Source organism: Nelumbo lutea, chromosome 4 (genome assembly GCF_056320005.1).
Source record: "Nelumbo lutea isolate HS-2025 chromosome 4, American lotus-T2T, whole genome shotgun sequence".
NCBI lineage: Eukaryota > Viridiplantae > Streptophyta > Magnoliopsida > Proteales > Nelumbonaceae > Nelumbo > Nelumbo lutea.
The window spans coordinates 9,338,615-9,355,405 of NC_142687.1; the positions used below are offsets into that span (position 1 = coordinate 9,338,615).

At 38.2% G+C, this 16,791-nt stretch overlaps 1 protein-coding gene across 1 annotated transcript in view; it reads right to left on the reverse strand.

The window, feature by feature from the left end:
* RST1 (ARM repeat superfamily protein) overlaps positions 1 to 16,791 on the reverse strand; it is a 94,265-nt gene that overhangs the window by 18,837 nt on the left and 58,637 nt on the right. The window contains exons 16-21 of the mRNA XM_088982878.1: positions 9,079 to 9,173; positions 8,775 to 8,990; positions 8,448 to 8,525; positions 5,898 to 6,080; positions 4,074 to 4,973; positions 3,705 to 4,001 (exon numbers count right to left, since the gene is read on the reverse strand). Coding sequence (XP_088839004.1) covers positions 3,705 to 4,001; positions 4,074 to 4,973; positions 5,898 to 6,080; positions 8,448 to 8,525; positions 8,775 to 8,990; positions 9,079 to 9,173 — 1,769 coding nt within the window. The remainder of the gene's footprint in view (positions 1 to 3,704; positions 4,002 to 4,073; positions 4,974 to 5,897; positions 6,081 to 8,447; positions 8,526 to 8,774; positions 8,991 to 9,078; positions 9,174 to 16,791) is intronic.

The window sequence follows — 16,791 nt, forward strand, 5'->3', positions numbered from 1 at the left end:
GTGCCCGCCTAGGTGACAAAAATGACAAGGCAGGCGCCTTTTATAATTTCATTTATATTGATGTATCTTATTAATGTATGTGTTAATACATTTTATTATATGCTATATATATATATATATATATATATATATATATATATATATATATATATATATATATCAATTATACTTTGTTTTAATGTTTTACTATTGAAATTTAAAAGATCAAATGTTTTGAAGAGAGAAAAAGAAAGAAAGAAGAAAGAAGGAAAGAAAGAAAAGAAAGAGGAAAGAAAGAATAGAATAAATAAAGTTCTTTTTTTTTCTATTCTCTCTAATTAAATAAAACAAAAACTATATCCTTGTTTTTTTTTCTATTTTACTTTCTATCCTGAATATTTATCATATAAAGTTAATAACCTTCTTTAGCTGCTAATTAATATGAATTTGCTCTATTAAATACTTATTATAGTAGTATTATTTTTTAAAATAATGAAATTAATACAAGTAAAAGATTTTTATCTTTTAGATGTGATGATTTGCCACATTTTTAGAGGAAATTTAATGTTCTTAATAAAGAGAATTGCTATTTTTTCAATTAACATACATGCTGAATGGAATATAAAACTAGGAAACTAGCCAAAAGTCAGTTCTTTATATTATAAAACTTTTATCGCCTAAGCGACTAGGCGCCCCAATGTTGCCTAGAATCGCCTAGACGCCTTGAAAACTATGTCAGTTGGATGTAAGGAATGCCTTCCTTCATGGTCAGTTGAAGGCAACAATCTATATGAAGCCTTTTCTTGGATACTGCAGTGATTCCTTCTTTAGTTTGCAGCCTCAAGAAATCCTTATATAGATTGAAGCAAGCCCCCCATGCATGGTTTGAATGGTTTTGTGATGTTGTTGCTATTGGATATAGTCAAAGCTCTTCTAATCACTCTCTTTTTGCCCCAAGGTATCGCTTCTCTTGTTGTATGTTGACGATATGTTGTTGATTAGGAATGATGATGAAGGAATTAGTAAGTTTTAGTGTATAAATCCTTTCACATGAAGGACCTGGGTTCTCTCACTTCTTGGGTCTGGAAGTTTAGCGTAGTGACAAGGGGTATTTTGTTTGCTAGCAAAAATATGCTTCTAACCTTGTCAAGTTTTCTAAGGGTTCATTGCTTCCTGATGCCGTCTAATATTTCACATGTTGTTCAAGTTGTGAGTCAGTTTATTTCTACTCCTCATCAGAATTTCTTAGGCACTTTTCTTCTCTTCATCTATTCAATTGTGGGCATATGCTAATGCTGATTAAGCTGGTTGCCCTGACACTTGTCGGACCACTACTAGGTGGTGTGTCATTCCGGGCTACTCTCTCATCTCTTGGAAGTGCAAGAAGCAACAAGCTGTTTCCAAGTCTTCCACAGAAACAAAGTATAGGGCAATGTCTTCTATTTGTAGTGAGATTGCCTAGCTTCACACTCTGCAGATCTTGCTGTTAAGATCCCTACTCCTACTCCTCTTTATGGTGATAATACAAGTGATATCAAGATTGCTTCTAATCTTGTCTTTCATGAAAGGACTAAGTATATTAAAGTGAACTGTCACTTTATCCACAACTTATTCCTTGTTGGATCTATATTTCTTCCTCATGTGGCCTCAGACATGTAGATTGTTGATATCTTCACGAAGGCTATGACTAGGGCCCGACATCTCTTTCTTTTGGGCAAATTGGTGCTCATGTCTGCACATTAGTTTGAAGGGGAGTGTGGAGATTATGTGACTTGATGCATCTTAATAGTATGGTCCCTATTGTACTTTGTACCTTGTTCTTTATTCTTTTTTTTTTCTCTTTCAACCCTGTAAGGGAATTTCTATAGTTGTACATATCTTTTAATATAAATGAGGCTCTTCAGGGCGGGGGTAAATTCATTCTAAACACCCCTTAACCATTTTAAGCTTTTCTCTATTTTAAGTCAAGAGGGTTAATATATGTCTCAGTTTTTATACATATCTCAAAGTTTTAAACATAAAGGCATGACACAGCGTTCCACTATCCTAAGGTGTAAGCCTCCCAAGCATGGATTTTGTAATTAACAAACAACTGAAAACTAAATATGTAAAAAAATATATTAGATATCCCAAAGAATGGAAAAATTATAATAACATATAAAATTTCATATTTACAACTTCTAATAATAAATCCATTAATTTTAAATATAAAGTTGAAGTATCACCATTCATAGTCATACAAGTATTATCAGCTATTAAGTAACAATACATTGCTTTACAAAGTTGCAAATCACTATGTCAAAATTTAATAATTCACATAAATTGCATATTATTAGCAAAATCTAGTTTGTCATCTCATATTGAAATGAATGTATAGCATTGAAAGCAATTAAAGCAATGGTGCCAAAAGTTATATTTATAGTATTTTATTATAATAAACAAGTCTGGAAGGTTTTCCTCATTTCTTTTTTTATCAATAACAGAATTTCATTATATCAATATATAAAAACAACAGTACAGCAATCAGAGAGAGAGTTAAAAAGTATTAACACTCCCAAGAAAGCAACAACAAGCTCACAATACAGCCCAGTACAAATGAACCCTTCCCACACCCTGTTTTGCCAAAGCATCTGCAAAGGCATTTGCTGTTCTTTTTCACCCACTGAAATTGTATTTCCACCCCCCTAGTTAGTCATTTGATTTCCTGTCTTTCATTAGCGAACTTCCAAAGGCCACTTCCCCTCTGCATCCAGCTAGCTCAACACCAACTTTGAGTCCCCTTCAATAAGTAATTTTTGTATATCAGTTCCTTGCTCTTTCTAATACCTTCCAAATACAGCATAGATCTCAGCTCTCAAAGAATCCCCAATCCCAATGGAGCCTGAAAACAATGAGGAAGGTTTTCCTCATCTCTTCTAATGTTTAATATGTAATTGTGAACACAATGAAATGGTTCTCACACTTCCATTTATTTTTTTTATCAATACTCGCACTCCTATTTATAACATCTCATTTTAAAAATTTGGCTTAAACGGTAAGAGTGTATGATGGTACTAGGCAAAACCTAAGTGCCTCCAAACTATGAGTGTATTCAACAATTGTGTCTATGCCTCTCTCTTGTATGCCAGCCTCAGTGCCTTTTAAAACTGTGATCAAGAGGGATCTTCACTATCATCTTTATACATGTTCTGGGTCTCAAAACTGGCACATAATTGATCCTTTTCACAAAATGGAGATAATGTACTCCACAAGTAAGCTTTCACATCAAATGTACACTTCTTGATTGGAGCTTCTAAAGACAAATAGATAGATTAATCTTGATTCTGGTTTTGGAAAATGCAAATAGAAATTCTGTAGCAGATGCCTTAGCTAAACAAAGGGTGGAGAGAGGTTCATTTTTCTGGGAATAACTGCAAGGGATCTGATTGTAGGGGGAGAGATAAAAGGTTTTATCTCTCACAGTCTGGTTGTATTTAATGTATTGTACATTCCTTTATATTAATTAATAAAAGGTTGAGTTATTGATAAAAAAATGCAGATAGCAATTTATTGATCTAAAAATTGATAACATGTCATATGAGAATAAGCAAATATGAACAAACAGCTTACGTAAGGTGCCAAAAAAAAACCATATTTCATAGGAAAAGAATACATCTACAGAAACAAAAACATATTAAAGCATCTCATCTCAATTAACATTTAAAAGCTGGTAAAAGAAAACCTACCCCAGAACAGTCAAGATCCAAAAGCCACATGCTAAGCTTCAAGACTGTACTGTCCTCTGAAAAACTTTGTGAAACAGGCATGTGATCATTTAGGTTACTCTGAGGATTATTTTTCACAGCTTGGAATTCCTTGGACCACCATTGATGTCTAAGAAATGAAAGAGCCCAGGCAGCATGTCTTCTTAGTTGCTGGTCCTTCGAATCCTGTGCAACTAGGAACAGCTCTTGCATGTAGGATGTCGATAGTGGCTCACAAACAGGACATGAAAGAATAGGCCCTCTGATATAAGGTGAATCCTGTCAACCAAAACTAGATACAATTAATTGTGCCAATGAACTAGGGAATAGTATCTGGTAGAGTGTAATCACCTTTTGCTCATGTGCAGCTTGCAAATTGGAGGGCCAAGAATATACACCAGTAGGAATCCCTGCACCAGCACCCAATGCATTAACAACTCCAAGCATCCCACCTAAATGAATTATAGAAGGATAAGGATTGGTGTAACATCTCCTAAACAATTCCATCAAGCTTTTGACATCTTCAGCTTTAATAGGATGTGATCCTTCACTTAAAATGGATGAGAGGAGGCTTCCTGCTCCAAGGCATGATGCCATCAACAAACTCTGATGGAAATTTCCAGATTTTTTTACAGAAAGAAGTTCAGAAATTAGTTCTCTGTAGCCATTGACTAGATGATCTAGTTCACCATCATCTATGAGTTCTACCCTCTGGAAAAAGGCAACCACAATTGGCAGTGCAAGACAGGAACCCACTGATAATGATATCTCCGGCTTCTCATTACCGCCACAAGGGTTTTGAAGACCAGGATCCACAAACAGAATCCATGATGTAATCAAGGCCTTTATCTTGAGCAAGGCGTCATGGGCCCCATATCTGTATATTGCGCTAACAGAATTTCCTAGACCAAGGATGAGTCCTGCAACACCCCAGACATCTTCCCCCATATTATTACTGTTATTGTAAGACAATTCAGAAGTTCCACATCCATCCTGATGATCTATGTCTACGGGAAAATAATCACAAAGACTCTGCAGAGAATAAGACGAAGATGGAATAAACTGGCATATCTTCAGAGCTAGGGTCCTAACAATCTTTCCAAGTAAGTTGGCTTCCTTCATCCGGTCAGTCTCTTCTACCAAATTAAAATCATCAGCAGCTTCATCACCAGTAGGAAGATCTTGACAAATAAAACCCAGGCCAACCCCACAGGCTCCTTTGACAAGAATGCTTTTGCTATCAGAAAGAACCTGAAAGAATGTAAACCACCAAGAAAAATGTGGCAGCAGCAGTAATCCATTTTAATATATAATTCATAGTGCATAAATTCAGAAAATAGGACCCAATTAAAAATAATTCCTGGAGACAACCAGTTCGGTGGTATTTTAATACCCAAACATTTAATATTAAAAATATTTGTACATTAAAGATATACTGAAAAAGGAAAATGGATAACTCAAAAATTAGTGCCTTGCTTCAGAAAGGCATATACCTCACCTCACACCTTGTGCATTGCACCTCTGGTGCTAAAAGGCCCTTGTGCTTTTCTTTCACCTTGAGCTTTTAAAACATTTGATCATAGAACCCTGGTTTTCATATTTTTGAAAAGCTAGGTAAACAATCATTGACTTGGATGGTTTCATTACGAATAGGAGCTCTAGTTACAAATATGCAATTTAAAGATTCAAACCTCCATTACCTTTTCATCTTCAATCTAAGACACAAACCATTGAAGGATCACCTTACTTCTCTCTATCATTATTTATAATAATTAACATTCTCATAATAAATATGCTTTTGTTAACAAAGATGCAGCTGCTTTTAGGTGGGGGTGGATATTTGGGAAATGTCTAAATTTTACTGTTTGGATTCACTCTCAAAGTTAAGCCTTATTTGAAATGTCTTCCCCTTCAATTCTTGGTTTTTGTTTGATCTGGAGTTCCTTTTTTTTTTTTGTGTTGGGGAGAGGGGGTAGCTATTTGAATTCCAGGAAATCAAGGTGGGAGTAGGAAATGATTCCAATTCCATCCTAGCACTCCATTGCAACTACTGCGCCACCTCCAGAGGAACATAATGGGCAAAAAAAAGAACATGTACAATAAAAAAAATACCATGTGTAAAATAAATCCACGTAGTAAACATTTCAAACAATATTGTATCAGAATTCTATCCACCTTAAGAAGTCCACTAATGATTTGAAATTTCTGCTTGTAATCAGTTGCATGCAAACCAATTGAGACAAACCCAAGTGCAATTGCAGCAGCCCACTGCCTATGTTCCTGCTCGTACTGAAGCAACCACTTCAACAGGAACTTTGAGGCAGATGATGCCACTGCATGAGCAGACGGAGGTAAAACCTGCCCATAAGAAAACATGTTAAATGAAATGAGTACAAAAGACCAGATCATGGTAATAGCATGGGAAAAAATAACATATTTTTCTATCGCAACCAAATAGGACCATAGAAAACCCACAACTGCACGACAGGCTTCACAAGTATTAGTAGTACTACAGGCAATCGGACGTAATGTGAAATAATCACTTTTGGTTATTTGAGAATGAGAATTACAAAATCTCCACCAAGGATTTTTCTATTTAACAATAAAAAATTGTATTAATTATTAATGAGTTGTAGGGACAGGGGTAGCTTGGTTGTTGTGAGAGATTGACAAGTTGTGATCAGTTGGTGTCTATCGAAGACTTTAGGAACTTAATGTTTAAGATCCAAATCACAAGAGCAATGGTTTATCTTCCTGTCTGAAATGTTTATTCAGTTGAATTCCCAGGTCCACTAACAGCTTAGCAGACAGTTTAGCCAGGTAGAGGGTTAACAAAAGAGAATTAGAATGAAGGTGCTAGGCCCAGGGGAACTTCTGTAATATGTTTTAAACTTGGACTTTTTTATTCTGTTAGCCAATGGCTGTGAAGCTTTTTTTCTCCTACCTCTCTAAGTAACTTGGAGTGAAGGACTGTACTGTATATAAACAGTAACTTTTTTAAAAGAATTTACTATTAATAATAAAAAAAAAGTACAAAGCATAGGAAGAAGCATACAGGCAGCTGAAGGACATAAATGTGTATATCTATACTGCAAAAAAGTTTCATTGAATAGATTGGTCCTCATAAACCGATTCCACTTTTGCCCAAAAATTAGCAGACCTCCATACCCAAAATGGATTCGACCTGGAGGTTAAAAATCTCAGTTTTATAACCTGATGCTCAACAACCTCCAAGGACCACTCAATATGCTTCTTATTCAATTTATCACAATCTAGAGTCTCCCTCAGTGATGCCTCAAGTACAACAAAAGCCAATAAGAAAGCCCCTTGAAGTAGTGACAATGGTTCTGCCCCCCTCCCCCTGACTTCTACTTAGAAGACAATATCCCATGGAAACTGGTAAAATAAAACCTAGTATCAAAAACAGCATCTGACCCTCTGTGAAAGCATCTGTCATCTTTTCTGTTCTTGCAGTTTTGCAGCTTGGAATGGGAATCTCTTTTATCTGTACCAAGTATCACTTGTTTGGCCCAGTGAAGATTTTTGTCATCTGCACTGTCACAGCTGAAAGAACCTTAGCCCCTCCTACTTGAGGCTCAAATAGAAAAAAGAAAAAAGAAACAGCATGACCCTCAGGAGAATTCTTTGTTGTGCCTTATTCCTAATAGAATGGATATTGAGACATCCTATCGTGGAGGCTAGGGAGTTGGCATCCAGAATAAACTCCTCATTCTAATTGATTCCAAACTCAGCTAGTGGTCTAATTGCTAGCCTTGCCAGAAATTCTTAGAAGAATTTATACAAGTCACTGGTTTAATCTCTAATCGGTTACTTAGAATTATAAGTGAAAAGTATACCATGTATTATGTAAGAAGAAGAGAGAATATACAAAAGAGAACCAACCAAAAAGCATGAGACATGTGCCTCAATTCCATTTATAAGTCAACTTCTAATTACAATAAAATGGTCAGTTTATCTGCGGTTGCCATTATTCCCTATAACAAAGAAAAAACTAGCACAAAATAAAAAACAAAGCAAATGTTGGTTCGACTGTCTTAATTTGTATGTTTATCTTTGTTGGGTCTTAAGTCATTAGTTATTGGGCCTTAGTTACTGGGCCTAATCTTATTTAGTGTTTATTTTGACTAGGTGTCCCATCACTAATCAGGGGCATTCTTGTCTATTTATGTAACATTATGTAATGTCCTTATATATAATAGATTAGGGCTGGCTGAGCATTATTCTGCCGCCCATTTCATTTCTTTTCTTCTTCTTCTTCGTCTTCTTCTCTCATTCGACAGCCCTATTTCAGCAAACTGCAAATATATCAACAGAGTCCTAATATTGAAAGAGCATTTTTTTATGTTATTTGACTTGGGCTGCATTTCCCTTCTTTCTTATTAGTAGCATGTGATTGTATTCATACTTCTTTTCTGTTTTGATGGATTTCTCAAAACCGAGTACCATCATATCAATCATTTTGACATGTATCTGGGAATATATCCCCTTCACTGTAAGCTTTCCTTTACTATATAACAAAATAATGGCAATGAAAGGAATAACATAATTCTTTTAATCTGGTTACCAATCAAAAACAGGAATAACTTTGACCTAACATGTTTATCTATTAGGATCTGGAAAAGGAAGGCTATTTTCAGCAATGCTCACATTCAAAAGCATTTATGAGAATACATAGCAAGGACCACAAGGTATAAAAATTCTTACCACACAAAATGCACCCATGGCTAGTGCCATGTTCTCAGCAGATCGGGGGATAGATTCTTCTGCAATTCTACAAAGAATCTGCATAAACTAGGAAATTATTATACTGTTGTTTAAAACCTATGCATTTAATAGAATACAATGCAAAGCCACATATAGGCTAAGAAGGAATCTCACAAGTGACAGCAGCAGATAAAGTAATCTACATGAATTACAACATATTTTATACTAATCTGGCAAAAAAGAAAAGATGATGGACCTAATGTTTTTCTTTTCTGGAATTAATTTCAAGCACCATCTGTACAGTGATCTGTTGGAGGGACAGCAAACCTTGAAAATATCATTAGCTGCCTTTGAAGTTTTATTCAACACACTGGATGGAGCCTTAGCATCAATAAACATAACAACTGCCCTCATCCAGCGTTGCATGAAGGGTTTCCAAGATTGCAGAGAAAGAAGTGCTAGCAGAATATTTCTTGAGAGCTGCAAAGATTCAGCTGCTTCAAGCAAAACATCTTCATGCATAGCATGCAGGTCCAGTAATTCCTGAAAGCAAAGTACAATATTCCTAATTCAAAAGCATAATAAAACCAAATAAAGTATCTTATCATAAAGCATATTTTTACAATCTTACCTTTGACATCCCTAGGTTATGTAAATTTTTTGGGGTAAAGGAAAGACATAAAAGAGCTGCACCAGCTAATTCTCTAACACTCTTGCTTGTTTGTCCTGCATGTGAAAAGTTAAATATGAACACTGTAAGAGAACAAACCAAATATAAGAATGCTTCATACCATGGTTGTTTATATATAAGTAGGCCGAGTTCTATTTCTTAGAGAGTTTTTTATTTTCATGTCCATATCTATTGTTCTACTTTTAATTTTTATAATTCAGAGTTTTGTTAATTAAAATGATCTCTAACAGTGCAAAGCTGTTATGGTCTGCCTCCTTTCCCCATCAGGTGAGAAAGAAGATTACCGCCAGAAGATTACCTCCAATTCTGGCCAAAGAAAGGATCTGGTAGAGCCCCCTTCCATTTCTTGGATTAATGACTTCATCTTTTCTTCTCATTTTTTCTCTATTTTGTTAAAATCCTTGTTAGTTTCTGAACTCTCATTTTTTATGATAAGTAGAAGTCATTAAATCATATTAAGCAACTGAAGTACAATATTACAAAAACCCTAACAAGAGGCATAAGATGCAACCTCAAGAATCGCACAAGAGATACAATTATGCCCAAAAAAAACTGCCCCTATGCACCCCCTGTTTCGCTAAACCATCAGCTATCGCATTTGCTGTTGTCCTTTCCCATTGAACATTTACCTCCACATTGGAGGTTAACCACTGATACCTTTTGAGAACCTCCCTATACTTTCAAAGATCTGTGTCAGGATTCTTTAACCAGCCCACCACTATGTCATAGAGTCCCCCTCAATGATCAACTTATTTTTTGATCAGCAAGAAATTCAGAATTATATAAACAATAATTGTTCTGGGCACGATTGTAATCTTGTAAAGTTGTCTGGTCTCAATGGTCAACTTGTTCTTTTATAAGAAACAGTAACTTTCATTAAAGATATTAAAAGGAGAGTACAGTTATCACCACCCGAAGGATGGGTGGAAAATCAGAATAAAAAGTCTTACATACAAGCCCAAGACAAAGTCTCCCTAATAACTCCTTGCTTAGCTAATGTGTCAGCCATTCCATTTGCTAGCCTTCCTACCCAATTAAATTGCACCCAAGTTCCTTTGCTAAGCTAATAATCTCTTAGAGGCCGTCTAAGTGACCATACTCCAAGTTTCTACATTGCATCCACCCTATTACCAGCTTGGAGTCTCCTTCCACTTCTAAGTGTTGCATACCCCATTGTTTTGTCAATTTCAGTCCTTGAAGTAAGGCCATGACTTCTGCCCTCAAAGAAATCTCCCACCCCTATCGGGCCCGAGTAAAGGGCCAAAACTCTTCCTTCCTCATTTCTGAAGACACCCCCAACTCCCAACTGGCCTGGATTACCTGATGAGCATCCATCAAAGTTTAATTTCATCCTTAACTGAGACGGTAACCAAACCTCAATGGTCAACTTGTTTTTTTTTTTTTTTTGATGAATAATGAGTGATTTTATTAATAGATTAGAGGCAAAAAGATACACAGAAAGTTCCCAAGATGAGACACGAGATGCAGCCTCAGAATAAAACACAGAATTACAGTTTAGCCCAATACATCTGGTTCCTATGCACCCCTTGTTTAGCTAGTGAATCTGCTAACCTATTTGCTGATCTTCTTTCCCATTGGAATTGAACTGACATGTTTGTACTTTGTAGTTAGCCATTTAAACCTTCGTAAAGCCCCTTTATAGGACCAGGCTGCTGTTTCTGGTTCTTTTAACCACTGGATCACCAGCTTGGAATCACCTTCAATTAACAGCTGTTCACAATTCAGCTCTCTGGAAAATTCAGCTCCTTGTACCACAGCTCTAATTTCTGCATTAACTGAATCCCTTGAAAAACAGCCCACTTGATGTATGGAACTGTTTGAGATTAGATGCAAACCAGAAAATGAACAAACAAGAGAGGAAGAGAAGAGAGAGCTGGCGGCAATGAGTGTTAGAGAGTAAGAGGTTCGAACATTACTCCTCTCTAACACTCTAAACATCTTATTAATAAGTTAATCTTTGACAAATTACAGAGAGGCCCTTGAGTGAGCAGGAAAATACAAAAAAATAGAATATTACAGAGTATGGGCCCAGAATAAGGCCCAGGCCCACAACAGAGAGAGAAACATAACATAACATGAAATGACAGTCTATGGGCCATTCGGCCCATCTTCTCTACACTCCCCCTCAAGCTGAGCATAGATGTTAATCATGCCCAGCTTGCCAGTGTCATGTTGAAGCCTTGCCTTGGAAATGCCCTTGGTGAGAAAATCTGCCAATTGTCCTTCAGAAGTAATGAATGGAAGACACACTTCACCGGAGGAGACTCTTTCACGAATAAAGTGTCTATCAACCTCAATATGTTTGGTTCTATCATGTTGTACCGGGTTGTGAGCAATGTTGATGGCAGCCTGATTATCACAGTACAACATCATGGGTTTGTCATGATCTACCCCAAGTTCTTCCATTAAGGACCTTAGCCACAACAATTCCAAGACTCCATGTGCCATGGCTCTATATTCTGCTTCTGCGGAGGATCGAGCCACAACTGTTTGTTTCTTACTCCTCCAAGAGACAACATTACCAGCCACCAGACTGCAATACCCTGAAGTAGATCTTCTATCATCAATATTTCCAGCCCAATCAGCATCAGTATAGGCTTCAAGTTTCAGATGACCATGTTTGGCAAATAGAATTCCTTTTCCTGGAGAGCCTTTCAGATAGCACAAAATCCGTTCTGTTGCTGCCATATGGGTATCTCTAGGAGCATGCATGAACTGGCTAATGCAACTGACAGCATACGCAATATCTGGCCTGGTCATGCACAGGTACAAAAGCTTCCCAAGAAGTCTCTGAAAGACCCCTTTGTCTTCCAACAAAGTTCCATCCGAAGTTGAAAGTTTGTGACTCATATCAATAGGAGTTGCAGCTGGTCTTGCACCCAATTTTCCAGTTTCAGACAACAAATCAAGGACATATTTCCTCTGGGAAATAAGAATCCCATCCCTGGATCTGGCAACTTCTATGCCAAGGAAATATCTCAACTCCCCCAGATCCTTAATCTCAAATTCTGTATGGAGGAAAGACTTAAGGCCCAGAATGCCTGAGGCATCATCACCAGTCACTATAATGTCATCAACATACACAATGAGATACACTACTAGATACCCACTTTTCTTCACAAAAAGAGTATGATCTGACTGTGTCTGAACATAGCCGAATTTAACAAGTGCAGCTCTAAATCTCTCAAACCAGGCTCTAGGAGATTGTTTGAGGCCATAAAGAGATTTCTTCAGTTTACATACCTTTCCTTGCATATCTTTCCCATACATTCCTGGAGTAAGACACATGTAGACCTCCTCATGTAAGTCACCATTCAGAAATGCATTCTTTACATCTAACTGATAGAGAGGCCAATCAAAGTGAGCTGCCAGAGATAAAAGAACCCTCACAGATGTCATCTTAGCAACAGGGGCAAAAGTCTCCAGATAGTCAATCCCATATGTCTGTGTGTAGCCCTTTGCAACAAGTCTGGCCTTGTACCTCTCAATAGTCCCATCTGCCCTGTATTTAATGGTAAAAACCCACTTGCATCCAACTGGATCCTTCCCTTCAGGCAAATCCACCACCTCCCAAGTACCATTTTCATGTAGAGCATCCATTTCAGCCTGCATGGCATCTCTCCATTCTAGAATCCCAAAAGCTTCTGATACAGACCTAGGAATGGGGTTAGAAGCAACTGAAGAGAGGTAGGCACAATATGAAGGGGAAAGTAGGTCATAAGAAAGGTGTTTGGAAATGCAGTGTGCAGTGCACTTCCGCTTTCCTTTCCTAACTGCAATGGGGACATCAAGATCTGGGAAGGGGGATTCCAAGGGAGTTGAAGCAATACCTGTTATCTCATCTGTGATTGGGAGGGTATGAGCCTCATCTGTTGTAAGGGAAACCACTTGCTCATTCCTGGATCTCTGCCTTTGATACACTTTGGGATTATGGGTAGGACGAGGAGGTAAAGAAATAGGAGCACTAGGACAAGAGGAATGAAGTGGCTGATCCTCCTTTGATTCATTTTGTGAGGATACAGATTTGTCAAGAGACTGAACTGGGACAGGAAGGGGAAGAGCAAAAACTTGTGACAGACTCTCCCCCTGTTGACAATGTCCTTCCTGAGAGGAACCATAAAAAGGAGAAAGTTCATCAAAGGTAACATCCATAGAGACATGTCTGGTGCCAGCCTTTGGATCAAAACAACAATAACCCTTTTGTGTGGGGGAGTAACCAAGGAAGATGCATTTGTGGGCTTTTGGTTCAAACTTGTGTCTCTGCACACTTGGAATGTGAACATAACAGGTACAACCAAACACACGAAGAGGAATTGGGAAGAGATCCTTATCTGGATGAAGAATACTGAAGGGGGATTTAAACCCTAAAACCCTGGATGGCATACGGTTTATGAGATAGGTAGCAGTAAGTACAGCATCACCCCAAAATCTTGTGGGAACATGTGAAGCAAATAAAAGGCTCCTTGCAACTTCAACAATATGTCTATTTTTCCTCTCAGCAACTCCATTTTGTTCAGGGGTTCTAACACAGGAGCTTTGGTGAATAACCCCCATGTCAGTGAGATACAAGGATAAGCTCTTCTCAAAATACTCTTTTGCATTGTCAGATCTGAAAACCTTAATTCTGGTACCAAATTGAGTTAAAACAAGCTCATGAAATTGCCTCACAAGTCTCGGGACTTCGTCTCGGGATTTCATTAAGTATATCCAAGTGAATCTAGAAAAGTCATCAATAAACAGGATAAAGTATTTGTAGCCCCCCATAGAGGATAAGTGGTAAGGCCCCCACACATCAGAGTGTACAATATGAAAAAGAAAAGAGGATCTTTTATTGCTCACAGGGTAATTTTTTCTACAATGCTTTGACAACTGACATGACTCACAATTGAGACTGGACACACTGACTCCCTTAAACAGTTTGGGAAGCAAATGACTTAAAGCAGAAAAAGGTAAATGACCCAACCGACAATGACTCAACATAATTTGACTGACAGACTCTGAAGAAGTAGAACCAAAAGCAACATTCTTGGGATGATCAAAGCATTGGCCAGGGGTGTCGAGCAAGTATATTCCATTCGCTTCATGGCCACTCCCAATCACCTTCCGAGACTTCAGGTCCTGAAACACACAGTGAGAAGGGAAAAATGTTACACAACAATTCAATGACTTGGTCAAGCTACTTACAGATAACAAATTGGTATTTAACTTAGGTACATGAAGAGTGGAAGATAGGAGTAAAGAGTCTGTAGGCTTGACAGTTCCCTTGCCAGAAATAGGGGCAAGAGAACCATCAGCTAAGGTGATTTTGTCACGACCAGGAAGCAAATCATATGACACAAACAAAGTGGAAAGGTTGGTCATGTGATCAGAAGCACCTGAGTCAATGATCCAAGGGGTCTTGGGATTACCTGAGGTAGATGCATGGTTAGCAGAAGCCCTTATACCTGAGTGAGCAAATGCAGTGGTGGCTGGACCTACAGAAGGGTTGGATGATGAAGTTACACCTTCAAGCTGGCTGATCATCCTTCCAAACTTCTCATATTCAGCTTTCATGGCTGCCAATTGTGCACTTGCAGACTCAAACTCTGTATCTGTACTTGTGGCTGTATGTGCACTTCCTGTCTTTCTACTGTCATTCTTCTTCTGGAATCGGATAGGGACAAGACTGGGATGCAATTTCCAGCACTTGTCCTTAGTGTGTTTCGGCTTCTTGCAATATTCACACACCACCTCCTTCTTTCCTGTGCCACTGGGAGCTCCTATAACCCCTTTGGGTTTGATTCCCATGTTTGCAAAATGATCATTGATACTGACCCCTTGAACCTGCACTTGCCTCCTACTTTCTTCACTGCTGACCAAAGTATATGCTTGAGACAATGAAACATCTTCCTTGGACAAGATGTTTTGCTTTGTAATGTCATATTCAGAATTCAGCCCTGTCAAGAACTCAAAGACCCTATTCCTTTCCACCAATTTCCTATATGTTGCAGCATCCTTAGGAGTATCCCATGTCACGGCCTCTATCAAATCAATCTCTTGCCATATAGATTTTAGGGTTGAGAAGTATGTTGCAAGTGACTTCTCCCCCTGTCTTAGATTCTTCACATCACTTCTCAGTTTGTAAGCTCTGGCAACATTCAACTTCTGGGAGTAAGTTTCTGCAACACTATCCCAGATTTCTTTAGCCAAGTTCATCCACAGATAATGCTGACTAATCTGTGGCTGCATTGAGTTCACAAGCCACCCAATCACTGTGTAGTTTTCTTGTACCCATCTCTCATAAGATGGATCATCCTCTGGAGGAGCTTTCTTGCTCCCAGAAATAAAACCCCATTTTCCTTTGCTACAAATGTGGATTTTCACTGATTGTGACCAAGCCAAGTAGTTGGTCCCATCAAGCTTAACTGTAGTTACAGCCAGCATAGAATCAGTTGGGGTTCCCAAAATCTGTCCATATTCAGCAGCATTCTTGTTTTCAAGGCTTGGGAAATCCATCATGTAAAGGCTCCAATTAGGATTTTAATGGGTTTCTCAAGGTACTGGGGTCTTGATGAGTTTAGTTTGAGCTGAATAGGCAACAACAACTAGCTCACAGAATCAGTTCAGACTTGATAACTGTGACAGTCCAGTTCGGTGGTAGTTTTTTCTTTACTGTTTCACCCTTTAAAGGACACCCAACAAACCTCCAATCACAAGGTATTTCAGGTTCTCAACAGCCGTTGTCCCAAAGAGAAGAAAACAGGGCCACAGTCCTTAAGAGACCTTTTGTCGAACACTCAGTGTGCAGTAGTTAACAGCCTACTGTTAACTAGAAGAAATCACTTCAAGGTGTTCAGTATAGGTCCAAGAAGAGGCTGGGATGAAGATGAGACTAGTGCCACTTAGTTTTAGATCAATTTCAGCAACTCGGCAGTCCAATAATCAGCCGAATAGCACTTCCAAAACAACCCAAAAAAACAGTTCAGCAACAGTGGGCCGAATGTATGTGGGCTTTGAATGCTTTAATAGTCCTCCCAAACAACAAAAAATAACTCAGCAAAGGACTGAGAAAAGACTTACAACAAGAGAGTCACTGGTTTGAACTATAAACCAGGCCAAACACTTGTTCTCTGAGATAACTTTGAAAGTCCTTTTCTCTGATTTCAAATCAGGCCAAACAACTTGCTCTCTGATTCTTCCTGGTCACCGAACCCTTCTCCAAGTGTATAGAAACTTGGGCACCCTCCAATGACCTCCAAGAACCAGGCGGATGACTGTAAACTTTCAGCCCTAGAACCTCCTCATGTAGTTGGCTGAACTAGAACCACATGAGGGACATGCCAAGCAATGGCCCGCTCTGATACCAAGTTGAAAAACAGCCCACTTGATGTATGGAACTGTTTGAGATTAGATGCAAACCAGAAAATGAACAAACAAGAGAGGAAGAGAAGAGAGAGCTGGCGGCAATGAGTGTTAGAGAGTAAGAGGTTCGAACATTACTCCTCTCTAACACTCTAAACATCTTATTAATAAGTTAATCTTTGACAAATTACAGAGAGGCCCTTGAGTGAGCAGGAAAATACAAAAAAAACAGAATATTACAGAGTATGGGCCCAGAATAAGGCCCAGGCCCACAACAAAGAGAGAAACATA